The 27,873-nt window shown below is 39.3% G+C and overlaps 1 protein-coding gene across 3 annotated transcripts; it reads right to left on the bottom strand.

The window, feature by feature from the left end:
* Nucleotides 1-513: 513 nt before the first annotated feature.
* SCG3 (secretogranin III) lies at nt 514-27,873 on the bottom strand. Of its 3 annotated transcripts, none has more exons than XM_042824391.1 (12): nt 27,825-27,873; nt 26,627-26,679; nt 26,003-26,048; nt 25,705-25,920; nt 24,559-24,701; nt 23,259-23,420; nt 22,779-22,956; nt 20,823-20,939; nt 9,864-9,947; nt 9,126-9,254; nt 7,221-7,301; nt 514-3,169 (listed from the first exon to the last, which is right to left on the bottom strand). In XM_042824391.1, exons 2-12 carry the CDS (start codon nt 26,669-26,671, stop codon nt 3,051-3,053), a joined length of 1,320 nt encoding a protein of 439 aa, XP_042680325.1. In that variant the 5' UTR covers nt 26,672-26,679; nt 27,825-27,873; the 3' UTR covers nt 514-3,050. The 3 variants fall into 3 exon arrangements, with proteins under 3 accessions (XP_042680325.1, XP_042680323.1, XP_042680324.1); XM_042824389.1 differs by lacking the exon at nt 27,825-27,873 and adding an exon at nt 27,285-27,369; XM_042824390.1 differs by lacking the exon at nt 27,825-27,873 and adding an exon at nt 27,285-27,369 and having other exon boundaries at nt 7,233-7,301.

Raw genomic sequence — 27,873 nt, 5'->3', positions numbered from 1 at the left:
TTTTTTTTTTTTTTTTTTTTTTTTTTTTTTTTTTTTTTTTTTATGTATGTATGTATGTATGTATGTATGTATTTATTTTTAACCAGTCGCAGGGATTGAATTTCAGGCAGAAGGGAAGAGCACAGTGCAGATTATATTCCTTGTTTTGCAGCTGCTCAACTGGACAAACCTGCACATCTGTAGCTTTGATAAATTTCTTGAGTTAAAGCCTGAGAAGTCTTGGGCAGATTTGGACTAAACGTTTTTAAAGAAATGTGGGACATACTTGATAAAACATTTTCATTTGAAATCCATTAGCAATGTGGCTGGAGCCTATTAAACCCCTCTGTCCAACTGACTCAGCTATCAGGTTCTGCAGTTCCCCTCAGTGTTCTCAGAAAGGGCTTTCCCCTTCCTGCAGCCATTAGTGAGCAACTCCTGTTGCTCTGTACTCAAGGCCTCATCCAAAGGCTGGGCACTGGATAGAAAAGATGCACTCTCCTTAACGCACAAAAGCAGCCTTATACTACTATGGCTTGTAGTAAAGTGTTTAATAAAGTACAATATCAGACACAGTAGTTTAATAGAAAAACTTAAAACGTGAATACCATATATGTTGTTACATTTTCAGTGATAATTCTGAGAGTGAAGGTTTTCTGAAGGATCCGGCAGAGATACAAACAACATAGAAACTGTTTTTTCTCATTTTAGAGCCAGGGTTGTGCAAGTGTTGAACATACCTTTCTCACCAGGAAAAAGGAAAGCACTGACAGAATATGATTCACGGTTTATGTATTAAATACCCAACAGCAGATGTCCAGTGTTAGCGTGCCTTCAAAATAAGGACTAGTAAGGGCTGTAGTGCAAGTTGAAACTCAAGTCACTACATTTGATTTTATTTAGCGTAAATCAAAGCCTTTCAGAAATGCAGGGTGGTTTGTCAGGCTGGCTGTACATTTACTTTCCAGTTCTGAAAGGTGAGTAACTGATAGATATTCATTTGGTGTACAATCAAACCAGTATTTGAGGCATTCAAATAACAAGTTAAATGTTTGGGGTTGGCAGGATGGGAAGTGAATCTTGTCTGAAGAACCACTGCTGGGATTGCTTACCTAAATCAGAGGGCTTGATCAGTTCTCAGCTAGACACTGTGTTGGTGGAATCGTGTCTACATATGTTTTAAGTTTACAGAGCAGCAGGGTAAGCACTAAACAGGTTCAGGAATACGGATACTCCGAATTGGGATTGGTCATACACATTGGATTTTTTTTGGTAAATGATGTCATACGCATTTTGTTGAAGTTGTAACATTTGGCAAATTGAGAGGTTAAAAATATTGGGCCAGACTTTGTAGACACAAACAGTTTTATAATCACAGGTTGATGTTACATGACGTCTTTCTGTTAGTTCCAGACTCCTGCATTGACGCCTCAGAGGCCAAAGAGAGAAACAAACTTCTAACAAAACTAAAATATTATTATACTACACATTATATCGATGGGAAAAGAAACCTTGCATTTTACAAACTATCCATAAGGTTGCTTTGGCTACACTTCTGAATACTGTTTTAACAAAAATATCACAGTTAGTGACTGATACTATAATTTGGTGATCCATACCAAGATGTACTTTTTGGATGCTAGGAAGCATTCATTAGCTTACATGTCATCTGCTCTCAAAGAGCTATGCTGTTTCACCTCATTGCTATCACATTCATTCAGTGTTTGTTACCAATAATGTTCTATTGATGATGCTCAGTTGATGATTTATGTTTTGCAAGGATGCCAAAGTTTACTTAAGTTGGCTGTGAAACATTGTTCCAATCTTCCTCTCAGCCTCAGTGTCCAATTGTGCTGAGGGAATAGGAAAGGAACTGGTCTGCCTATTTAGTGCTTACTGAACTTTGTGCTATGCAGCAGTACTCTAAGTCTTCCTTCACTGCTCTTACTTTGTGAGTTCTTCAGGAATAGAATCATCCATTCACTTAAATGTGAAAAGATTTCTTACGCCATTCTTCACAAACTCTGCAAGTTGAGGAAGAGTGGAATTCTTGTTTCCCTTTTTTACCCTTTGGGTACCAACTAATTGCCTAGTGACAGCAAGTATGTGACAAAATATAGTTTTTCAGCATGATAGGTACTACTAAAAACAGAGCCAAGTCAGTAAGCAGACCGTGGACTTGATATTCAGAGATGCTGAGATCTGATGGGTTCATCCAGTCCTTCAGAAAAACAGGGCTCATGTTTCTAAAAGCACCTCCAGTTGCAAACTACTTCCCTGCAAAATGGCTTTAATTGCTTTCCTTTTTTTTTTTTTTTTTTAATAAGAAAGTAATGGCTATTTACACTTGTTATCAGACTACTGACATAGGAATCCAGCTAATGCATGCAAAGTGACAAAATGGTGCACTAAAGAGAACTTTAACACATGCTGAATGAAGCCACTGGGGAGAATGGAGCTCTTTAAAAAGAAAGGCAGTTGTAGGGTCAGAGATGAGTCCATTAGCTCATGACACTGTGCTCCAAGTTAGAGAATACTACACAAAAGAAACAAAAAAAGTCAACAAGAGACATGCTATTAGGATTTTAAAACAAGATCTCTGGATGTGAAATATTAAGATTGATAAAAACTTTAATAGGTAAATTATTTTCAAACATTTTATTTAAAGATCTATGAACTATTTCCTAATAATGCCCTTTACATAGTTGCATCTATAGAAAGCTAGGGAATGAGAGCAAAAAGGTGTAGCATTAAAAGACTTCTCCATCAGAAATGGTAGGCTTATCTACCAAGTAAACCAAACACAAATCAAAGAGAGCGTTACGTAAATATTTACCCTGTCAAATAGAAAGTCGGTGTCAGAAGTTGGTGTTTAGATTTGATTTGCGAGTGTAGGAAAATACAGTATGCAGTCAGTGTACAGAGCACTATAGCTCTCCTTTCCTAAAAAGTTATCAGTACAATGTAAAGGAATTTCTAATGATACCTTCAAAACAACAGACCATAAGTCATTGAGCTGGGACGGGGGAAAGCTACACTAGTTTTCTACATGGTGGGCAGCCACCAGCTTTCTACAGGCTGCCATATATGCGCTTAATTACATCCGCTTCTTCCTTGTCCAGGATGCCCTTGTCCACATATGCATCTGCTTGCTGATCAATGAAATCTCTCAGCTTTGAAAGATCATAATCTGAAAAATAAGAGTTAATTTACACAATGTTATACCCATAATATTGCTCCACTTAAGAACGGTGCCATTGCAAAGTCAGTCCCACAAAGGCACTTATCTAACGCAAAGGGAATTCACCACAAGTACAACTTGTGAAGCAGTAAAAAAGAGAACCACCCACACAAAGTCTTCTTCCACCTCTTGGCGGTTTTACTACTCAAGAGTAATAGTCATCTCTTGCTCTTGCTTGTTTGATGGTAAATGCCCAAGTAAGAATATTTTCTGGCTCAGAGCTCTGGTGCTCTAGTGTGCATGTGAAAGCTGGTGTTAAAGCTCTATTATTTTCACAGTTGTCATGGATTCAAATCAGAAGTATTACACGGACTGTTTCCAGTAAAATCCTCACTTATTGCAGACACCTGCACCAAATATGGGCTTTTTAGAAAACTCAGGAAATTAACTGCCTCAAACTAAATGGCAACAACATAAATATTTACATCGATACAGAATATACCATCCTGATTTGAAAAGTATTGCAGAGTAGACTTTACGACAGTGTTACTGTCAAAGAAGTCTTAGAGAGTCTGTATGTCAATCTGCAGTACAGCACAGGAAAATTCTTTCTGCTTTTCTGATAGATGGTTGCATCTGTGCAACATGATTCATCATCTATACATCAAATGTGTTTTCCTATGGTAGAAAACATCCCTGTTTCCCGTGAACAGAATATAAAGCTTCATTTGTTAGAATCACAACTTAGTAGTCTGGAAAACATTGATGTCTTAGGGCTTTATACCAAGTTAAATGAGTTAATATCTTTCACAAAACCAGATTCATCCTGAATATTTCAGTATATATTACGTTAGTACTGATCTTGTAATGCAACCCAATGCATTTCACCATATAGCAATACATGGAAGGACTTGCTTTCAAACTCAATGTTGTTATCAAAACAGAACATTATTTTTCTGACTTTTAATAGCTAAGTGGCCAGGAACGTGTACAAGTAGAAAAATATTAAATAAGTGAATTTATGCTTGTGGTCTTTTTAAAAACAGCATAAGGCAATTACAAGTGACTAATTCAGAAAACACATTCAAAGCTCCCCACTGCTTCAGGGGTATCTTCTCCATATCTGAGCTAGCAGGAATTTCGCCATTTGCTGTACTGAGGCCAGGATTTCACTTTCACCTTGTTATGGGCTTAAGAAAATTTAACTCATTTGTGACTTCATCTTATCTCAGCAATATGGCATGAAATAGCAATTTAGGAACAAGGTTGTGAGATTTGATCCAGGTTGATAAAATGAGACAGTAAAAAGCACCATGGAATTGTGGAATGGAAATGAATAGAATGACAAATACTAAATTAATATAACATCGAAATTACCCACATTACAATTCCTAGGCTTTTTTTTTTTTTCTATAGTAGTATTAACAACTCCATCATTAAAGAGATATATGAAGGTTGAATTTCAAATACAATCTGCATGAGATTGCAACCATTAAGATACCAAATTCTGGCTAATTTGTGTATTTCATGGCAATTTAATCTGATTTTTTTTTTAAAGTCTGTTAATTTCTAACGCTTATTTACAGGCTATTAATTTGTGCAAGTCATTAGATAAATAACAACAGCTGCAGCATTACACTGAGTTGTTGAAACGGCTACAGTATATGAAGTGAGGTCTTATTTGCACATTCAAATCCAGCCATTTGCTGCGCATCCTGCAATGAATTGCAGAGTTTACTTTTATTCCCATGGCGACTCTTAGTGTGGTGGAACTCCCCCAGTATTCTGTGAAAAACCCCATCGTGCTATTTGCACGTGTGAGGTGAGTCACAGCTGCGCTCTTTGGAGACAACCACGTAACAGCACACACAGCGGCCCACACCCAGCGCTGCGAGAGATGTTATTTCCACACCAGCGCAGAGCTGTGCTTTAAAGAGCACAGGTTTCACAGGTCAAGCTAGCTCTGGGAGACAGTAAGGACAGACCCAGAGCATCAGAGGGACAGGGTTCTGTTCTGTCTGTATATGCAGACAAACTCTGGACACAAAAGACAGGCCAAAATTTGGGCCTGTGGCACATTTCTCTTTCACGCAGCCAGAAGATAACTTGACTTCTAATGAGACAGCTGATGTTTTCAAACTGGGAAACTGCAAATAAATGTTTCCTAAGGTCATCAGTCATTGAATGAATTCTAACTTCCACTGAAATTCATGTAATGGTCTACTTGCCTGAAAAAAACCTAAACCTCTTTAAATATATGCAGGGAGTAAAACAATCCATGCGTAAAATAGAGAAGCGTGGCTCTTTTAATACATGAATTACTTTGTAAATCATTCTCCTGCCAGCTCCCAGATGCTAGATGGTAGTAGAGAAGTGATCGATGGGCACATAAATAACACCTAATCTTGTACTGAAGGAACACAACAATGCATGCACTGACTGTACTTCCCTTATCATCACTGCAAGAGAACTGAATTAGCATTTTACAAAAATGACAATTATGGAAAAAATACAATAACTATGATGTATGGGAAGACTAAGGAGTGTTTTCTGATTTGGTCATAACTTACACTCACTTTAAGGCTCATTTCCATTGCCAGAGGACAGTAGAGATATTTTAGTGTAGATGAAAATCCATTTACACAGAAAGCCATGCATTCAGCACTAACCCAATGGATCCATTTTCTGGAAGTATTAACATCATTTCCAAGCAGATAAAACGCTATCGATCTGCACAGCCATTTTCAGGCTGCAGCAGCACGAGATGAAAGGAAACTGACGAGCAGTGGTTAGGGGCTGCCCTGTCAGTACGTGTGATACAGAGAAATAATGACGTGTGACTGAGAGCTGATTATTATATTATCATTTTTTTAAAACAGACATATATATTTGAAGTGGCAGGAAACCTTGAGCAAAAAAGCACAACTGTAGTTGCTGCCATTGTGTGGAAATGGTTTTAAGATGGGAAAAAATAACTGTAGCCTTGAAAGAAAAAGTCCCTCCTAGTACAGAGTTTCTGTATAGGAAAATGAATGTGCTGGGCTGTAGGCATACCCTTGTCTCTGAAATGTGATTTATATACACTATGGCTCACAGAGGGGGAGGCTAGATTACCCAGGGCTAATCTTATCTCAGATCCCCTTCTGCTCGGCTGGCACACGAAGGATTTTTTTCGCCAGGCTCCACTCATACCCGAGGGATGGATCCCTTAGCTAGGAACCGTCACTTACAGAGCGGGTGACAGCAGAAATCCCGGCAACAGCAGAAAGAGAGGGTAAGAGGCTGGTTTCACAAAGGATCTTGAGGGAAAACATGATATAGATAAATAAGGGCCTGTGAAAAATAAGCTAGAAATCCTGCTGCTGTTGGACTCCTCCCTCCAGCTCTCACACAGCCATGTCTCCGAGGAAGAGTCAAATGGTGGAGCAGCTGGTGAGCAGACCCTGTGCAGCTGCTTCAGCCAGTGCTCCCCTTCTACACAGCTTTGCATGTGAGAGACACAAGTCATTAGCTTAGATTTGGGCTGCAATCCAATGTAATACAGTGCTAGTGACATAGGTTTGTATTTTAACTATTTAATTCACAATTATAAATCAAATCTCACTGCTATTTGTGATGGCACACAGTGCTAGCCAGACGCACCAAGCTTTTCTAGACATATGCAGGCATTTAAACAGATGTTTATCTCCTGTACAAAGTCATAATTAAAAGATATGTTGAACTAACAAATGAAACGATGTAATTAACGTACTGTCGGCTGGTGACAGGTAGACAGCAGTATCTATCTGGGTGGTATGTGAATACCTTCCAGATTAGTCACTGTACTTTTTGTGGGCAATGGCAGTTCAAGACAGTTTCCAAGAATTTGCCTTAGTCTGCTATTTTCACTTATTGATATAAATAATACAGGTCATGTTATGAGTTAACTCATAAGGTAACCCACTATCACTGCAGCAGACATGCAGTTTTATGTTACTATTATTTAACTGGTAATACAGTGCTAAGTTATACAATTTAAGTTATATGTTTTGCAATGTACACGCTGCATTTTACTTCATACCTTCTTTGTTACCTTGTTTGTTGTGCTTTTTTAGCCATTCTATGTTCTTCTTGATTGCTTCCAAATATGCCTCAGCTTTTCCTAGAGGAAAGGATAAGAGAAGTTAAGCACTTACTTCAATGATTGATGCACCCTGTTTAACTGAGTGAAGGTGGTTACAGCAAAGGCAGATTAAAACTATTCTTAGTTTCTGTTTAAAAGCTGAGTCCTGTCAACCTTAGTCACTGAGAATTCCTGCAGACGCTACGGGGTTTTATCTGGCCAAAATTAGTCACTAACAAACGTAGAATCAGGTCTTTTTTTTTCCTATCTCTATGCGTAAGTTTTGGCGGCATCCCCAGCTATCATGTATGAGAATTGTAGGCAAGCTTTATCTTTTGGATCATAACAACTGTTCAGCAAAAATGAAGCTGTTAAGACAGTAGGGGTTGATTTAATAAGACTGAAAGCATTGACTGTCTGCTTGTATACAAAGTGTCAGAAATCTTCATTCATCAGTATTAACAGCATATCAGGGATATAACACTGTGAATGTTTTGGAAAGACAAGCTGAAATACAGCTACTTACACCTGCCGAGAGAAAGGAAGCACTAAAAGCATTAAAATGATCATAAGTCCTTTTTATAGCCAAAATTTTAAAGTATGGCTATTTTTGGACCAGAAAGCGCACACGATAGAATTAGTTCCAGGATTACCTAATAAAGCCCCTAAGGAAATATTCCAGCTAATGGATTTTGAATTCTTAACTTGGCTGGAGCTATATTGATGTAATGCTCATTCGTCAGGGAAAAAAACCTACTGTGATTAACCTGTAGAAAGTTACACCGTTAGTAACGGGGTACAGTACCAGATAGACTGCAAAATTTGAGCTGAGAGTGCAGAGCTAGTTTTGTAGAAGTTACTCTATGAAAGAGCATAGAATATTGCATGAGACAAAGAACCAAATATTGATTTAATTTCAATGTCTAAAAAGGCTGGATTTTTTTTTCTGAAGGTAAAATAAAATAACCTGAACCAAACTGCACAGATAAATCTTCGATAGACAAGGTAAACATGTTATTTATCACTTCCCATGGGTACTGAGACAATTTCTCTTTACTGTGAAATTGGACTGCCACCTTCAGATATTTTTCTCTTCTGCTCATCTTCACCACTGTCAGAAAAAATGTTTTCTACCATCCGTGACTGGCTAATAATTTGTAAGTTTACACTGCCCATGGGGTGGAACCATGCAACGTGGACAATAATCTGTAGCCTTGAGAACTGTGATTCGTCACTGAACAACTTGCAGTGGAAATATGCAAACCATGAAAGGAGCAGTTCAAAGCAGGTTACACTGCTCTTTTGTTTGTTTAAAAACAAAAATAAATCTTGATGCTGGATACTTAGCAATAAGAACCCACTGAAAGGCCTCTGCCCTAACATACACACCTCCTTCACAAGTTCAGCCTGACAAATCTCTCTGTACTTCCCTTCTTAAGGAAGCCCTCCAAGTCTGGTCAGTAAGTTTCTCATGAAGGTTTTTGAGTACATAAGCAAGAGCTTACTCTGGAGGTGCATCCAGACTATGGAACCCACCCTGTCAAAAGATACGGCTGAGTTTGAAGCTACACTCTGTACTTGCCAAACTAATTTCTCCAACTTCACCTTCCCTCAGTAAGCCCTTCATCCACACACAGACATAGAATGAACGACCTCTTTTCTTATAAGCTTACACACAAACCACTTCTAAAGATTATTTCTACTACAAGCTGAGAGAGACACAAAAAAAGTATGTAGGTATTTGAGAGCTGTGCTGGATGCCACAGAAACTGAATATATTTTTAATGGAAAAGTAATACCAAAGATAAGAAAAGAGTCTAATCACTTCAGGCACGTATAGCAAAAACAATGGCTATTTTGTACCTCTGGGCTCTTCACTGTTTCCTGCTGGGTTTTGTTCTTCATTTTTTGTGGAATCCTTTGAGATTTCATATTCCTTCTCCATTTTAGCTGCTTCTTCCTTCGTACTGTCTGCTTCTTCACTACTCTTGTCTAAGAAAACAAAAATAAGATTCACTTTGTATCCTACATTCCAAAAGCATTTCTACATTATGTCAGTATGATCTCTAGGAAGTAAAACATTATGACTGGTGATTGAGGAATAAATCTATTGGACACCGTCTCAAATCAGTTTCTAAAGATCAAATCTACCCCATCCCTCTGGAATGTCTGTGTCTGCTCTTAAAAAAGCAGCTGAATACAGGCAATTAAAATACAATAATATGTAGTTCATGAGGGCACATTCTTTGTGCAGAAAAAAAAAGACAATTTGTCATTCACCAGATCCAAAGTTGACAAAGAATTTTTTTTTACCTGACTCTTTAAAAGCATTCGTATGGCTTGTTTTTGTATGAGTAACATTTGGACTTCACTGAAGAAAAGGGAGTTCATGTGAATGTACTTCCCAAAGTGAACAATTAAGCAAAAATTCTTCTCTTCTTGTCATTTAGACATCAACACTGTGGCTACAGGCCCTTGAGAGACAATATTTCTAATTAACAGTCTATATTCTGATGTAATTTACCAGTTTTTAACTGAATGGATTAAACAATGTGTTGTTAAACAGCAATTTTTCAGGAGAGAAAATTATAGAATTAGTACCTGCTGGTTGCTTTGGTTTGCTTTTAGTGGAAGGATTCTCGAGTTTCTTCTTTGTCTGCACAGCTATCATTGTATCTAAGTTTTCTAGAAACGAAGGCAAAAGGAAACCAAACTCCAGTCATTTTTCATCAGATATGATACAGAAACTATACTATGTTCTCTACTACACCAGTTTGAATGGTGAGTAGAACTCCGTAAGAACAATCTTCATTCTGTTCTCTGATGAATTAATGCAGAGCTGACACTAAATCTTGATTAATATTTAGCGAGGAAAAGTACTAAACCATGACAATAGGAGTACCAAATATGGCCAGTATGCATAAATAGAGTAGAAGTGTGGAAATGAATTACTTTTTAAATCACATCAGTCACAAAATGTATATAGCAATGTCTGTTAGCAATTTACTCAGGTAAAAGCAATGAAAGAGCTTAGCACCCAGACTGTGAAATATGTAGCTCATCCTGCTAGCATAATATTCTCCTATTCTCCCATACTGCATCTCTAATAAGAGGTTTAAAATGATATTTAGATCAAATAAATGCTTAAACTGAACTGATTTTCAGAGTTCCCGAGGTTAAGCATTTAAGTGAAAACCCAGTGGATGGCAGTGGCCACATGTACATCCAAAATTTAGCAAATCTAAAAACCTAAAATCACCTAAAATCTAGTAAATATTTTTCTAGGCTAGTTTTAGGGCTGAACTCAAGTAAAAGCACTTTTCCATCAAAATGTATTTTTCAGATACAATAATCAAATGCCTATGCAACACAATAAATATCCACAGTATGGATAACCTCACAACCTGTCATATTTTCTCAGTCAATATTCCCTTTATGTAAGTAGCTGAAGTATTCAGTATTAGATGTGGTAACAGAATAGATATTACAGGGGTAGTAAATATTTTAGATTGCCTTAGGTATTGGGCCAACCATTTTATCCATCAGCTAGAAATGGGTTTTTCTATCAGAGATTGCTCAGCACTGAAACGTAAGGATTTGTTTCCTCAGCAAGCACAGTTCTCATGGCAGCTCACCATGAGCAGTTCTGCCTGGCATTTGATGAGAAACAACATAATCCTGTCTGCCTGCATCATCTATGTTTTGTTGTTTACATAAAACTGAAATGTAAGCAGTTTTTGCAGGCAAGCTGCCCAATTGCAACCTGTCAATTCTACATCACATTGGATTGGTGGTGGTTTTCTTTGTTTGTTTGTTTTTTTGTATGTGTGCATGTGAAAACTATTTTAATCTGATTTGTGACCTTGTCTTATGACCTAAGCAGGTCTGGGCAGGGTTACAAACTGCCTCAGACACGGTGATAAAGAGAAAAAACAAACTGGTGTTACAGTGGTGGCACTGATGCCTTACTATCACTGGATCCAGAACTTATTGTAAAGGCTGTAAACATTTCTTTCAGCTGAACTTAAGATTCTATTTATCAACTTGAATCAGTACCATACTAATATTCTGGCAGGAATATAAAGATTTCTCTGTTGCAAAAAGCACAGCTTTTAGGGTAAGATTACATAGCTAAGAACATTGTGCTTCATTAAAACATCTTAATGAAAGCAGAACATTAACCTGGTATTCATCTTGTAAATATATTCACTAAAAAGCCCTTTCTAAATCCAAATGAATACATTATTCTCCACTAATTCATGCAACTGCATATATGTCCAGCAAAATCTATCAAATCAGGCAAAATCTAGTAAATTAGGCTTACAAGTAGATGTTAAAATATGAAGGAGTATTCAAATGTTTAAAATGGCACACATATGTAAGCACACTGATTTGTGAATGCCTGCTGGGCTCTGTCCCCAGGGTAGTCACATTTGGGTGCTGATGCATTAAACCTGTATTAGCAGGAAAAAAAGAACCACTTTCCACAACTGAAGTCACAGTGAAGCTCTACTACAAGGATTTATAACCCACTTACATGTCTTCAAATATCTGCATAATGATAGTTTGATGATTGATGGACTATGGTGTCCATATCCAAGAGGTACTTCTGAAGGGAATGGGATTCATTTGATTACTTCTACAGACCCCCACCAGAAATTCTACAGTTTCCCTGTGCTTTTTGATCTGGCTAACAATCTTGTTTTAGTTCAACATATGACTGCTAATATACAGGACTGTCTTGTCACGTACAGTAAGATGGCAATAAGCATTGTGTTCCAGCCACATCCCTTGAACAGCTACATCTGTGTATGAAGTGTAATATAGCACTAATTGTCCAAGCTTTGTAACTGAAGCTGGACTGAATATGATAACAAAAGTATTATATTTACAAAGTTTCATGTTAACAGCAAAGGTATGGGCAGATTTATATGAACAGCCTTTTAATGAGGACTACATTTTATAGGAGAAATATTGAAGCTTCCTACTAGCTGGATGGCACGCCAACCTCAATCTCAAGATCTCACAAGCAGCTGTATTTCCTGTGTAACAGTGTTCTCTCTGTAAGCCTGTTCATGTTTATGGAGATCTACATATATAACTAAGAAAATTTTACCAGATAATCCCAATTCTTCTTGAAGAGGATGCATTCCTATTTTTCCCCTTTAGAATTAGTGTCTTTTACAGCTGGTATTGCTCCAAAATGTGTTTGTACTTATCATATGGGGCTCGGCCATGGCTGAACAGTGTTTGCTCTCAGTTCCACTAATGGTGTGAGTCATCTTCTGAGCCAAGATGTGCCTGGCCAGCAGCTAAGCAACTGAATGCAGTGTCTGGAGGCCTAACAGGAACCGACTGATTAATTTTCTGGTATCATCTCCGTAGCAACGTAATTTTTACAGAGCAAAAGTTCAGAAAGGTAATGACCTTTCTATAGAGCCAGCCACTTACTTGAGATGGCACTAATTAAAACAACAGAACAATAACAACGGAGCTAATGGAAGCAAACTACGTCAGTAAATAGGTCACGGCTGCGGCGGCTGGCTTTCCGAGGAGCTGATCATCTCATCACTGGAACCAGACAGCAGCAGTCAGAAGATCTGGTTTCCGCCTCACCTCCCTTTCTGCCTGCTGCTTTGATCTCAAGTGACTCACTCAAGCATCCATTTTTCACGAGGGCTCCTATTTTGGGGAGGCACCGTGCGGCAGCTGAGGCCCAGTTTCTGGAGGCACTGCATGCCGACTGATCTCCTCGGCTGAATCTGAAAATGCAAATACCCAGCGCTTTCAAAGCTCTGTGCTGAAGTTTTTCAAGTGGGGGATCCAAAAAATCTGGATCACATAAAAACAGAACGCTTCACTTTACTTTTACTCTGGGAGAATGTACTGTGACAACGCCCTTCAAACCTGTTGAAAAAGATACTTTATGGAAAAAAAATAGTACAAATTAAATGACTTTTTTCCTCATTAGAGAGACAGAAATTGATGTACTAGTTTCTGAGTATTACCATTTGAGTATTTAATGGAATTGGTAATGGAACACTGACACAGACTCCTCTCTGCAGACAGATTCATGGTGTTTTCTGGACTACTGGTAATTTTCCAGCAGAGACTTTTTATCTGCATAATTTTCTTGTGCCCAGGAGGCAGTTTCACATTCTATCCTTGTCAAACTGACTGATGCTGAGATTTCAAGTCATTAGACTTGCACAGAAAGGCCTGCTAAAAGGCTGTATTTATTAAAGGGCCAAAAAGGATGGCGGTGGAACCCAAGATCAATCTTAACGATAGCTACAAAATGAGTTTACTTGATGAGTTCACACACTGCAGCAGCTTCAGATGGAAAGCTTTGTGCTGATGACTGCTTATATATGAGATGCACATATTTTAGGCACCAATTCTGTCTCCTACAGCATGTGATCCTTGAGAGTCTGCCTTTTTTCAGCAGTGACGAAACTCAGGATATCAGTGTCTGCTTCTGACTGTTCCATGGCAAATAGCATACCAGCTTAATTCTGGGGCCAAATTCCCCTTTTACCATATGTGAGTGTCGGTACTGTCAATATCCGGCGGATTACCACTACTGTAGCAAAAAGCAATCCAACCTTCAATCATCTCCTGTCTTAATCCATCTCATGCCTAGTCAGAAAATCGGGGAGCTGCACTGGATGAGGCCTACGGTTCATTTGATCAATATATTTACATATGCCATGATGGCTCCTTACAGAATTGCTAAGAAGCACAGAAAGACAATCATATATCAAACCCTACAAATTTGTCTTGCAAACCTCCTGTTCTTTTCCAGCTTCATGCCTTACATGTCAAGATACGGCATTTTCGTCTTGAATCCTTCCGTTTGACTGATTTGTCACAATGGTGTGCCTTAAGGAACAACATGCCAGATGACAATCCTCAGGTAACAGCATCACTTGTAAATGGGTTACTGGAAGATGGTTGGAGTGATTAGAAATAAAACAGCAGCAGTATCACTTGAAAATCAGATGAAAGGCAATTTAAACAATGAAGCACAATATAGATAGGGAAGTTTTGAGGTAAACAAAGCTCTGGCCAAGTCTTCTTAATTGTCCTCATTTATTTCCCTACTTTACAGACCATTTTTCAGATTTCTCTCTTCAGGATTCTAGAGACATTTCCTTTACGCTGCTTCAGGTCTCCTAGAACTCTGTGGTACAGTCCTTCCTTAATCCTTTCCCCATCTGAGATTGCCACGAGACCTGTGCACTCTCCTTAAATGCTTTGATGTCACGCACTTTATAAACATCATGGCTTGTGACTACAGCAGCTCACAGATGTCTGCATTGCAGGAGTGGGCTGGAGTTTAATTTCGAGAGTTCAGTGGCAACTTATTCACCATACACACATATAATCATCTCAAATCATAACTTAAGGTCTCAATGATCAGCTGTCAGAGAGATAGTAAATGCAGAAATTAATTTTTAAAATGTAGATATTAAATACAATAAGAAAAAAAAACAAAGCTTCAACCTCTTTTCTTTAGAAACTGGGTGATACACTTACTTATCAACAGACATCACCAGGAAACCATGATTTCTAACAAAGCTGGAGAAGAACAGCGGAGACAGTAAAGAGAAACAAAAGAAGCTGCAAAATATTCCCAGGAACTAATTGCAGATTTAAAGTGTGAGTATTGATTAAGAAAAGAAATGAACCACAATATACTATTTTTGGTTCGCAGACTTTTACACATGATTTGATAGTCATGCAATGCAGTGGGAGAAAAAAAAATCAGTAATATTAAAACTACTGAATATCCCTCAAAAAAGTGGCTGAGAAAATTTATATCCCTTGGATATTGGAAAGTCTCTGCTATCATGTATGTTGTCCTGCTTAAGTAATGCCCACAGTAACTTACTATAGTGACTAGTGGTCCCATCTATTAGTAACTCTGAGGTTAGCAGACTTTGCATATCATAGATGTCCTTTTTTTTTTTTCTATGCAGTCTGAATGAGGGAAAACAGGAGATGACCAAAACAACAGGGGCCAGAAAATCGTTCATGCTTTTGTGCAAATGCAGCAGTAGCACAGGAAAGATATGGATGAGGCATGGGATGAAGCTACAGAAAGAAAAGCTTTACAGCTGGAACGGTATCTGTGGTCAACATACTTGCTAGATTCCAGTCTTTTCAGAGACCTTTGCACACTCTTTCTACATTCATCTTGGGTTCAACTATTCATGTATACTTTATATTACCACTGCTGCTGCTCAGTATTTGGCCCACTGCCCTCACCTGAGGTGCCCCTGATTTCTGTTTCTCAGATATGTGATGTCCTTGATTTTTCTAGGAACAGTACAGTGTGCTGAAATCTGTCACTTCAGTGCGTCACAAAATAAATAGCAGAGAACAGAGCTACCTGAAATTAAACGACTCCCACTAGTAGTTGTGTATGGGTAATCATATGATAAAGTCATACCGGGCAAGGAAAACCACCAAAGGGAAATTCGGATAAAGACAATAAATTAGGGGTTTAAATGCTTATAAAGAAAGCTTACGGTATGAACAAAGGTCTTTGAGAAAAACGGTATTACAAAAAAAGGAAGAAAAAAAAAGGAAGAAAGTATGATTATGCATGGACCTGCACTTCATCTTCCATGTCAAATTGAAGGAAAGAACAGAAATTCCACCTGACACTGTCCATATATCAAGTGCACCCTCTGGCACTGGACTAGCCCCACCTTCTTTCACCCCTTTCAAAATCACACACTCTGTATCAGGAAGCATTTGCTTTTGGAGACTGAGTAGGGGAGGGATGATGCCACAGATCTGCTCTTTGCCTCATACTCTTGGCTCAGTGCCTGATCTTGCCCAATTAAACAAATATCAGGATCAGACCTTTGGCCTGGAGCATCTGTGCTGATGAGAACTTCAGGGATTAGTCACAGTACTGAAATGAATACTCCCATCTCCCAGGAAAAGTCCAGAATGTGTCTGCTGTGCACTGCTCTATGCTGGGGAAACTGAGGAGCTGTGCCTTTCTCAGAGATGAAGCTGTGAAAGGTACCAGGCATGAATGCGAGACACAACAGCCATTCCATGCGCCTCAGCACAGAGGGGCAGGGGCATGTTAAATCAACATGGGGACTGTCTGTCTCTTCTATTTCCCTTAGAATTTTGTCACGCAGCCTCAGCCTGGCTGAAAGGGAGTATGCCTATGGAAAAATATCCCAACAGTATCTTTAAAAAAGGACCAAACTAATGAGTGCATGTATACCCAGGCAACAGCTCACCACTGAGCCTTCTCTCTGGCACTAGTGTGTCCTCTTCATTGTACTCTTCTTTTCAATTGCCCATGGAAAAATGGGTAGAAGAGGTAAACAGAGACATCTGTCCACGTCCATTTCTAACCAACACAATCTCCTACTCAGTGGCGGGGGAGAGAATGGCTCCTGACAGTGAATCAGAGCTCAGGGGAGGCAGACAAGAGGTGGCTTTGGTCTAGGGAAGGAGGCGGCTGTGACTCAAACACTGCGTACTGATGAGCTGCAGCACTTCCCAACCTAATTAAAGGGGATTTTGCTCCCAAACCAGTTTGCTGTGGTCCATGTGGTGCACACTGTGGCTACACTAAGCTAAACAAGGAGGTGAGAAGTGGGATCTCCCCTCAGAGACAGCAAATTTTCAGAATGCTTAAACTTAATTTCCTTCCCACAGTATTTTTCAGTTGTAGATTTAGAAATTGGAAAAAAATCCAACCCAAAATAGCCAACATCAATCATAAGATGCAATAAAATATTCATTATATACAATATCACGGTGAAGCCTCGACATGCCTGTGAGACCATAAAGTACCAAGGGCAACAGTTTGTGCTACATGCACTAGTAAATAAATGAGAACTCCACACAAGAATAAAAGGTTGCAGACAGCTGATTTACATTTCTAGGGTAACAGTTCATTGGGTAATAAAACTTTCAATTGGAATGATGTGGCAGTGGATAAACTTGCAGCAAACCTTGTAAGCAGTGTACAGCAGCACAATGTAATCACTGTACTGTGTAAAAAGAATTCATACATACCCACTGGTGCCTCTCAAGAATCTGTCTGTCATGTCTGAAAGATGTACTTTTGTTTTGATTTACCAGGGTCTAATATTTCCTACAATAGTTCTAAAGTTCACTCACTATTTTGGTCTGATCAGTGGGAGATGATTTACAGATTTATCTAAACAAATCGGCAGAAAACATCTGTTTCTGTTTCAAAGCTGACATCAATGTTATTAACATTAGTGTATTACAAAACTAGTTTACTTGATGCATTTAGAATAAATGGAGCTTTTACTAGGAGGGTAGTGGTCTGATACAACTTCATTTTTAAAATCGGCCACAAAACAGCCCGGCATGAAGGAAAACTCAGCACACAAAGTTCCTCTTCTCTCTGCAGTGTAGACGAAGCATTTCATTAACACTTATCTGTCTAGGTATAATTCTGATAGGAAAGCTAGAGTGAAGCCCCTCCATGACACTAGTACAGAGTACAAAAACAAAGGAAAGTGCCATATTATTCACAAACTAATATTCTAACAGTGTAAGTATGCTTGCAGTGCATTTCTTACTCTGCTCTACTGAAATCAAAGAGAGTTTTCCTATTGGCTTGAACAGCATTGCCTTTTCCCTCAAGGCACTCAGCACCATGAAGGATATAGATCTTCTCAGTTCTGCGTGGGAAATTCAGCATCAGCCATTTATACAAAAGTAACAGCATGAACACCATACATAGTGAAATAATTTATGCTATCAGTCAACTTCCCTGAGAGCTTCTTCTGCTTTCTGCTGGTTATTATGTGGAGAGATTTCACCTCTTTCAGTCCATTCACTCCCTGCACCCTTGCCAACAACAATCATTGTTTCAGTAACTGACATCCTCTCAACCTGTGCAGCAATATCCTGTCCATCCAGCAGGTTGGGGCAAACTAGAAGGATTCAGCTGCTTGGGCAGTGTTTTCTCGATGCTGAGAAGCAGCCCAAGCATAAATAAATTGATTGGGTGTAATCTACAGGCTACCGGTGTAACTGTGATCCCATGTCATATGACCTTATAACTTCAGAACCAACTGCGTTTGTCCGTTCTTATTAATGCAAAAAGACTGTGAAGCAGATTTCAATCTTCAGAGAGAAGACAGGCTTTCTAGAAAGATTTATGAAACCCTCTGAATAGAGTAAAAACGTATCATGGGGCTTTCATTCCACAGACTTTGCTCCCAGTATATCAAAATATATCACCCAAACTTAAGAAAGTGATAGAAGGCATCAGCATTATGCCATCAGCAGGGCAGTTAACAAATGTGTGATGCAATTTGGCTGAATGTACAGTTCATGTCTGTTTGTTACAGTCTCTCTTTAATACTCCCAGAGCTATACTTTCTGAATACATGCTGTAAAAGACAAGTAGTATTTTTTCTCATTTCATATAAATTAATACTTTGGTTTCTGCTCTTTGGCTATATTTAGCATTTGGAAAGCTTTTAAATATGTATTACATGATACTGAGTGTGTATATTAAAACATCAGCTTCCTTTCCCTTACATTTGTATGAGTGCTTGCATGTTTTTCTTGTGAACCACATTGCAGCTAGACCCTTTGTAACTTGAAGCTAAACCTAGTAACATCATCCACTGCAGCAGCAAAATATTTTCCCTGTAGAGTAGGATACAATGATGACGACATAATGCTGTGGTTCCCAAATCTCAAACCAGCTGTTACTGGTATATGCATTCAAATTCACTGTTCTCGTGTAAAAGGAACAAAAGCCTGGAACTTGATACGTAATTCTGGGACTGAGCTTATGCATGGCTTCACCCATAGAGTGAGGAAATGTAATTCAGGCAGTTTCCTACTGTAATGTAACTGAGAGTGTACTTCCACTCGCCCAGAAACAGTAGTTATTTTCTGCCAACTAACATGGGATCTGCTAACTAATTTCGGACTGAAGGAGCAAATAACAGCTGCCAACTTTTGGCAATTACTTATTCTCCCTGTCAGATATTCATACTAATTCCTTCATCTGCTGCAGATGAACATGGCAGAGCATCACTCCCATAACCTAGACTGCACTGAGCAACACAGTACATATGCAAGTACTACTAGGTGTATTATATTGGGAATTGTAGATAAATAAGGGTAATAAAATGCTGAAATGCTTGTAGATCCTGCAAGAAGCTAAATTCCTTCTGTGTTTTCTTCTCATGAATATTTGAGAATATTAACTCAATAAATGAAGGTCAAAGTCGTTTCTCAACATCAAGTTGCAAGCAAAGAATACCACAGAAGCCACTTGAGACCTACGAGAAAGCTTTTTCCTCTACAGTAAGTTGCTTTGATGGAGTACAAAATCCACCTCTCCTTAAATCACTAATTTGCAAGCCAGCATCTGTCTACATCAGTTGATAGCCTTGCTTTAAATCTAGACTAAGTCAGATCTCTCAAATTCTTAAACTAATCCCCACCTTCTGTATTATGTTATCGCAGCAATTTGATTCCACCGTTACAGTATTCATTTACCCAGAGCAAAGCTAAAGTGAATAAATATCCAGCAGGCAAAAATACTTCCCCAGTGTAATGCCATTATCCTGATACATCAGGAATGAATTTAACCTACTAAAGTCTTGCGCAACACTATCAGTGAGAGCAATATCTACTCAAGTTATGTTGTCTTCCTTTGTAGATTGACGTCACTTGTAATCAAGCATTTAATTATGTGCCACTTTCCTTAAGCATACAGGTAGGCAGAGAAATAAAGAAATGAACTGTAGAATAAAATGTCCAAATCTTCCAAAATTCAAGGACTTCTCAAAAAAATGAAGAAAAACTTGAATTCTTTAGAGGGGAGATACATCCTTGCACTGAACGTGAATCATGAATCACTGCATATGTTGCAGCCAATTGCTAATCAATCCATTCAGTTAGAGTAACATCAAACAATCCTGCATCTGCAACCATCCATATGAAACAAGCCTACAGAAGTCATGAAAGATCATTGCCAGTCCTACTGCTGTGACAGGCTGATTTATTAAGCTTTGAAATTGCCTTGATGTAAACAAAAAATTTATCAGGCTAACCCAGAACAGGAATACCTTAGAAAAATAAAAGGGTTGTACAGAGCTTATGCAGATGTGCCCTTCTTCTGTAGCTCTGCTTCTTTAACTAGAAAGGCTACCAACAGTCACTATAGGCATTTGTAGAAGCCAGAAAGAGAGGTTGGTGAGAAAAAAAAACAATGAAAAAACAAACCACAGGCTATTCCAAAATTTCTCTTTAGGAAATTACAACAATTCTATAAAGTCTGCTTAACCACAGACCCTATCAGATCCAGGAAAGCTCCTCCTATGCCAAGATGCTTTCCACACATGGAGGGAGTTTTACTTGGTACAATCTGGTCAATCATTTAGAAGTAGAGCTTTAACATTTTAAATGAATAAGTCTGAAACAATAATCGTAAGAGCAAGGAAGATGACAATATAATTATTGTTGGTAGAGTAAGAACATAGCATTAATAACGCTGCTGCAAAAAGTATGTACTCTCACCCAGATAGGAAACTCCTTCTTCTGGTGTGATTGTTCCATATTTAACCATCATCTTCACAAAATCAATCAGGGTTTTCATGATGGTTATTAAAGTCTCTTTCTCTTTTGTCTCTGTCTCTGCATGAGGGAATAAAGCAGAAGTAGTTCAGAAAGCAGGTGGGCAGATAAAGGCTACTTAGACTGGTCTGGCTCTGTATCACAAACAGTTCAGAGATCTTTTGGTTCGCTAGCAAACATCTCAAATGACAGTGCACAAGATCATGACTAAGGCACTGGGAAAACAGGTAATATTATATGTTTGGGAAGACTGTAACTTCAGAATAGGACATAAACAACTTTTTACATGATAAAAATTGATGTTTATTGAACATACTATTTCTGACTATCCTCATGATCATAGATTCTTAGCTTTCTGTTTCTACTGCATCTGTTGAGCAACATTACTGCCATTTCTGCATTAGCAGCATAACACTCTCCCAACACATTGTTACACAAGCAGCTTCTGCATCTTAGGTTGTCACTGAAAGATCCAACAGAGCCAGGTGCTCTGTTAGCCAGCGATAGTCAGAAACATACTCTCAGACTTGGCAGAGGACCAATTTCATTGGAGAGCTACTGAACAGGTCTTCATATTGGTCTCTGCAATTTCACACAAGTCTGTAGGTTGCAACTGAATCTCCTCACCTCCAGCTTGTTAAAAGTTGGCAGGTGAATAGGATAAAGCAGGAGACAAGGCAGAGATGTGTAGTCAGTGGAACCCAGTTCTGTTTGCTTGATAACCTTTTAAACTCAACATGCCTTTCTGCTTCGTGAATAGAAAAAGGGGAAGGAAAAGCATGCAAAACTACTAAGGGAAAACAAAAAGAACAAGGAGAATATGAGGTTTCTAGACTGGATTTCAGCAAAATATGCCTTTGGGTTTTTCATTCTACTTCTCCATTCAAGCGTTTATAGGGACAGTCTCAGGAAAGACTAAGGCTCCTGCAGGACAAAGGATCTACAGAATAAATTGCTGCTGACTGTGCCGAAGGTATGCTGGCTAAGAGAGTAAGGGCTGGTGTGTGGTGGAGCATGCTGACAAAGCGACTGTGGCACAGTGCCACAATCTTGCCTGCACTAATTGGAAGGCAATAATGCCTAGCACCGGAATATGAAGAGACATGCAGAGCTTTCATTGCAATAAACATCAAACCTGTGGTTTGTGAGAAGGCTGGGAGGCTCAGACTTATTTACTGGTAGCATGACTGCAAGAATTCTACCCTGACTTGCTTGTATTTCTGTTGGCATAGAAGACAAGGGCATTACGGGAAAGATCAAAGGAGAAGACAGTTTTCCAGTTTTTCATCATGCCATTACAAGAATTGAAAGAGTTTAGGATTCCTGAGTCACGTGTCTCAAGACAGGATGGAATACACAGGTATCTTGTCATGCAGTTTGAGTACTATTGCTCCTGTTTTTTTGCCATACAAAATGAGTTTCTGGCATGTAACTTAGAGAACATTTTTAATAATGTGGTCTCTTGCAACTAGGGGAGTCATGGATAATACAGGGTAGAAGTACAAGAGAAAACAGGAAATCTGAGCGCTCCAATGGGATGATAACAGTGGGGCAGCAAAGTCTTTAGCGACAGCAGATGAGAATGAACCCAAATACAGCTGCCACAGATGCAGAAATGAAGGAAAAGACCTGCTTATCTTAGGTAGGCAGGGATTTCCAGCGAGAAGCTCTTGCTTCTAATGACAACCCTTAAATGTGGTGCAGGAAGGGGTGAATCTTGGCTGCACCCCTTCCAGTCATTCAGGTGCACTGAATTGCATGCACCTGAGTTCCCCTGGGTTGGCTCTGCTTTTCCACCAGGGGTTCAATCATTGGATCAAACTGTTTACGTAGCATTTCCACTACACTCAGTTTCCTAGTTTTTCCCCAGATATGACTGTAAACACATGACAAACTCACCTGAGTTAAGACTTTTTAATAGTGCATAGAAGTTTGGAAAGTACTGGAGGTCTTCAAAATCATCTTCAGAAGGCAGCTCATTTCTTCTCTCCAAGATATTAGATGATGACCATGTGTTGTCCAGGGTATCATCAATTTCCCCATTGATGAAACTATCCTGATCAGATTTGCTTGATGTCTCCACAACACACATAAAAATAAATAAATCTGTAAGCACATTGCTTTAAGTGATAGAGTTAATGGAGTAATGAATAGCATCATAATTATATACTGACGTTTCCCAGGTGAAAATGAGATTTTTTTCCTCAAACTTATTTCAATTTGGGATTTGGCTTTACAATTCAATGTAATTCACTATTTGTTTTTGTCTCATATTATTTCTTTCTGAACATTCCGCTATTTATTGGCTAAAGCAAAGCAGTCTGTTGGACAATTTGTATTGTTTGGTGAGCGAGTCCAAATTATTAGCGAAGTAATTACCAATTTTTCCTGTTGCTTTTCCTTTGAATCACTGTCTGCTCTGCTTGGAGGGTAATCAAAATCTTCAGGCTCATTCTCACGATCCTTTGCTTCATTTGCAATTAGCTGTTGTAAAACCTCTGCCACTTCATCTTCCAGAGTATAGGCCTGACTCTCCGTGATCTGTTAAAACATTTGTGCAGAGCACTTATAGAGCATTGCAGTTTTCTTAGAATTAAGGTCAACACGAAACCCGAACTTTTAAAACAAGTTGCTTTGAATCTGTTTGTTTCAAAGCTGAGCATAGCCAAATTAGGTGTAATAACTTCTCTGTTGTACATGTGTGTATACATACATGCAATATAAAGGCATGGACATATGCCTATATATAAACGTATCTATATGTATGCATATACAAACACATATTGAATATATGTACATATATACAAACTCCTACCTACACATACAGCCTCCAAGAGGAAAACGTAACCCTGTAGGAGTTAGAGCAGTGGAGTCCAGCTTGAAGAACTGCCTGTTTAGTATACCAAAGTATATACATACAGAGCTCTGCAACTGAGTATGTATTTTTGAATAACAACAACAGAATATGGTAATATAGAAAGGATAAATGCAAATAGCTTTCTAGGTCATCTTCAAAATGTTTTTTTTTCTGTGCTTTGTAACAGCTGTCACTTGAAAGACAACATTTTAACGTAGCTGCCCCTACATGCCTTCCTTTGTAATCAATAATCAGCAATAGCTGATTGCAAAATCTCATGCAGAAAGTATAAGAAAATATAAGTAGATTAAAATATAAGGATTCCATATCACAGTGGCTAAAACCATACAGACATCCAGAAATTAAAGTCAAAGTTAGCCTCGGTACAAATCAGCAACAATGAGAAATGTACCCTCAGCTAATCAGCATGGTCACATGTCCACTGATTGAAATAATTAGTAGGTGGGCAGAAATGAGCTCAGACCTTTCTCCATAAATATCCAAAAGTAATAGAAAATAACGAGAAGAGATATTTTACAAGAAAAACATTAGGGCGGATATGGGAGGAGTAGAACTGTGTTTTCTCCTCATCAGAAACATTCTGCAGTTTGGCATATTGTGTTGCAAAGCCAACCCAAGAACATCAGTGATGTTGCAGACATAAACTGATGTGCCCAAATAGTCTAAGAGCTTGCCTTGAGTCTAAACCTCATTAGTTTTCTCTCAGGTTCACAGGACACAGAGTTTGTGCCAACTGTTTTTTTTAAAGAGCACCAAAGCATCCCACAAGACAGCTACGTGGAACATGAACAAGACACTTACAAGCCCCAGATTGAGAAGTTTGGAAACGATCTTGTCAAACACTCCTCTGTCGTTTTCCTCATAAATCCTTGTAGCAATTTTTTGAACAATGTCTTCAGCAGTCAAGGGAGTGCCATCTAATTGATGAAGGCCATCTGGATCATCTAAAAGGATTACAGTTTAACTGTGTGCTAACTGTCCTAACTCATTTGGATTAGACTTCTTGCAAAAATGTTTGCCTGTATTTTTTTCTCCTTCTTCAGAACAAAGCCATGTTCATTAAAACACATTAGGAATACTCTTTGCTACACACTTTGCAATGCATTACATCAGTATTAAAGAAATGTTGTTCAGTTCTATTTAGTACAGCTGGAAAGTACCTTTAAGACTGGCTCTTTTGAAAGAGCACAGAAAAAAAGTCAGGAACAAATCATAAGAAAATCTGTAAGAATGAGAGAATACTGTTCACCCAGTGATACCAAATAATATGCATGATAAGCAGCATATTACAGTCTTATTTGATTTAAGCAAGTTAAATTTTAATCATTTAATCATTACTTATGAAAAATAATATCATCATGACCACTGAGAAAGTGAATGCGATGAGTAAGCTTTGACCTGTGATTAGCACACCTTAATATAATTAAAAACACTTGAACTAAATGCTTCTCCCAATTCTCAGAGGACTCACTTAAACTACAAGTTAATTATCTACTCCTATAGTAAAGGCACATTTCTTTGGCCTTCCCTAGCTGCTTTTAGCTATGTTGAGGAGAATCATTTAACAGACTTAACATTTGTAATGAGTGTATACAATTTAGCACTATATAACAGTGGTTTTCCCTTTCAAACCAGAATAATTATATTTTCATTTAAAAATACGTCCATTTCCCCCCCCATCAGATCTGAAGCTCTAAAAAACTTAATGTAAATTACATTTGGATTTTCCTCCACAGAAGAAGACTGTAATAATCAACAGTAGCAATTCTTTTGTATTGTGTTTCAAAGCTAAATTGCAATATGACAAGCTTCTACAACTGGAAATAACTGCAATTTCACTGCTGCAATGAATAGAACTCATAGTTAGTGATGAACACAATATCTCTGACTGTAATCAGTTTGCAAGAGAAATCTAACCAAAAAATTACTTAAAGATTTACAGAATACCTTGGAATTTATAATCCAGCCCACTTTTAGTAGAGTCGTAGTCATCCACGAGCCTGCGGTTCTTGGTGGAGTCTGCATCATCAATGGCCAATTGCTGTTCGTACAAAGAGCTTCTAATTGACTCCCTCTCTTTTTCATTCCTCTCTCTTTCTGCTACTGACTTTAGCAGGTTCAAGTCATCAACAAAGGAATAATTCCTGAACTCTGGCTTATTTTCTGGAAAATACATACAACATGGAATCTTATACCTCTTTGAATACCATTATGAAGAACAACAAAGGATAGAGAGGTGTTTTACCTGTGGGAGCTATCTTCCTATTCTTGTCTGCCTCAGCTTCAGCAATCTGATATTGGAAAAAAAAAAATTAAAAATTAAAAAGCAGGCAGAAGGAGTAAAATAGACTAAAATGTATGATATCTTACTTTATCAATAGCAGCCCAAGCCTTAATGCCTGATCTTCATTCTTACTATGAATTTGGCTTAATGCATTGTACACATTTAAGCTCTCGGCATTTCTTAGCAGTACCAACACAGCCCCTGACTAGAATCAGATAATGCAAGAGACTGCACAGACTTTCAACTTTAGGGCAAATACCAGTCATGTTTTCCATTTTTAACCCAAGCTCTGAGTGTGCTCCCCTAGCATTTGAACACAAGGGAGTTCCTCACATGTGAGCTGTTGGAGCTGACGACCTGCTTTATATATATATGTATATGTGTATATATTATTATTTCTTAAAATTCTCAAAAATTATTGAAAATCTCATTTGTACCTAAAATACAGCAGTATTTACTGATGAATCTACTTGTTTGTCATTTGCTAAGCCAGCAGGATATTCATGCATATTTCATCTGAGTGCTCAAAAGGTTATGAGAATACAAACAACAGAAAACAATTAGAATATTTTTAATATTACATACCTGTTCCTCCAAAGGTCTTTCTACACTTAATTGCCTGTTGTGCATAGCTTTATCTAGAATAAACAAGTATATTCAGTTACATGATGCACATGAATACAGGGAGGCAGCACAGTTTTTCTTGATTTTCTACTTTTCTCACAAGAAACCTGGTATGTTAAATACGATGCCAACTGCAAGTTCTCGTAAAAATGTCTTGGAGAGCAAGAATGATAAAAGTCAAACATTTAAAGAAAGCATGATTGATTGGAGCAGAGGGAGAGGTTCTGAAAATGAGGTAACAGAAACACAGTAACCCCCTTCTGATGAGAAAACATAAGGAAATTGGGGGAGGAACGCAGTAAGAGATTGACTAAAATAGCAATAATCGGATTGGCACAAGCAAGACCTTAGAAATCTGATAATCCAGAGCGTCGGGAGGACGGCGAGCGAGAGCTGGGCACCGCCGCGAGCAGAGCGCCTCAACTCCACGCCGCTCCACCTCTCTCTCCGCTTCGGTATCACACCGCAACTCCAGCGACACACTGCTTTGCGCCTCCAAAGATATTCCTTAGGATCTAACCGCTTTTAGACAGGCGAGGGGAAAGTTTCTGCTTTCCTCCACCGATACCCCGCAAAACTTTCCTCATCTCGGAGACAACGGGTTCGCAAAGAGGCTTACCTCTGCCCGCGGGCTTCGGGAAGCCGTGCGCCCGGCTCGCCAACAGCGACAGCACCTGCAGCGTGACCGCCAGCTTGAGGAGCATCCTGCAGCCGCCCAGCCCCGGGGCCAGCCCGGCTGGGGTCCCGCCCGCACCGCACCGCACAGCACCGCACCGCACCGCACCGCCCTGCCCCGGCCGCCGCTCAGCGCCGCGGAGCCGCCGCTCTCCGGGCGCTGTCCAGCGCCGCGGTGCTGAAGCCGCAGGAGCCGCTCCGGCAGAACTCGGCCCCGCTTTCTCCTCGCCCCGCGCCCGCGGAAATGGAGGAGGCCGCCCCGCAGCCCGCCCGGCCGGGGGAGGAGACGGGGGAGGGCTGCGCCGGCGGAGCATGCGCGGCCTGCAACGCGCTTGGGGGGCGGCAGCCGCAGTCACTGGCTGCCCCTGCCCGCTGCCGGCGCGGGGTTGGAGGCCTCCGAGTGGGGCGGCATGCCGAACACCGGGGTACGCGAGCCAGAGAATGGGATGGGGTGGGGTGGGGTGGGGTGGCCTGCCCTGCCCACCTTTTGAACAGTTGAAGGCTTCGGAACAGGCCACCGGCAAACCCGATCA

The sequence above is a fragment of the Centrocercus urophasianus genome, unplaced genomic scaffold (genome assembly GCF_019232065.1).
Source record: "Centrocercus urophasianus isolate 14NV4802_14NV808 unplaced genomic scaffold, USGS_Curo_1.0 seq_23, whole genome shotgun sequence".
Taxonomy (NCBI): Eukaryota; Metazoa; Chordata; class Aves; order Galliformes; family Phasianidae; genus Centrocercus; species Centrocercus urophasianus.
The sequence above is the reverse complement of the archived record's forward strand: the minus strand, read 5'-3'. Positions and strand labels throughout refer to the sequence as shown.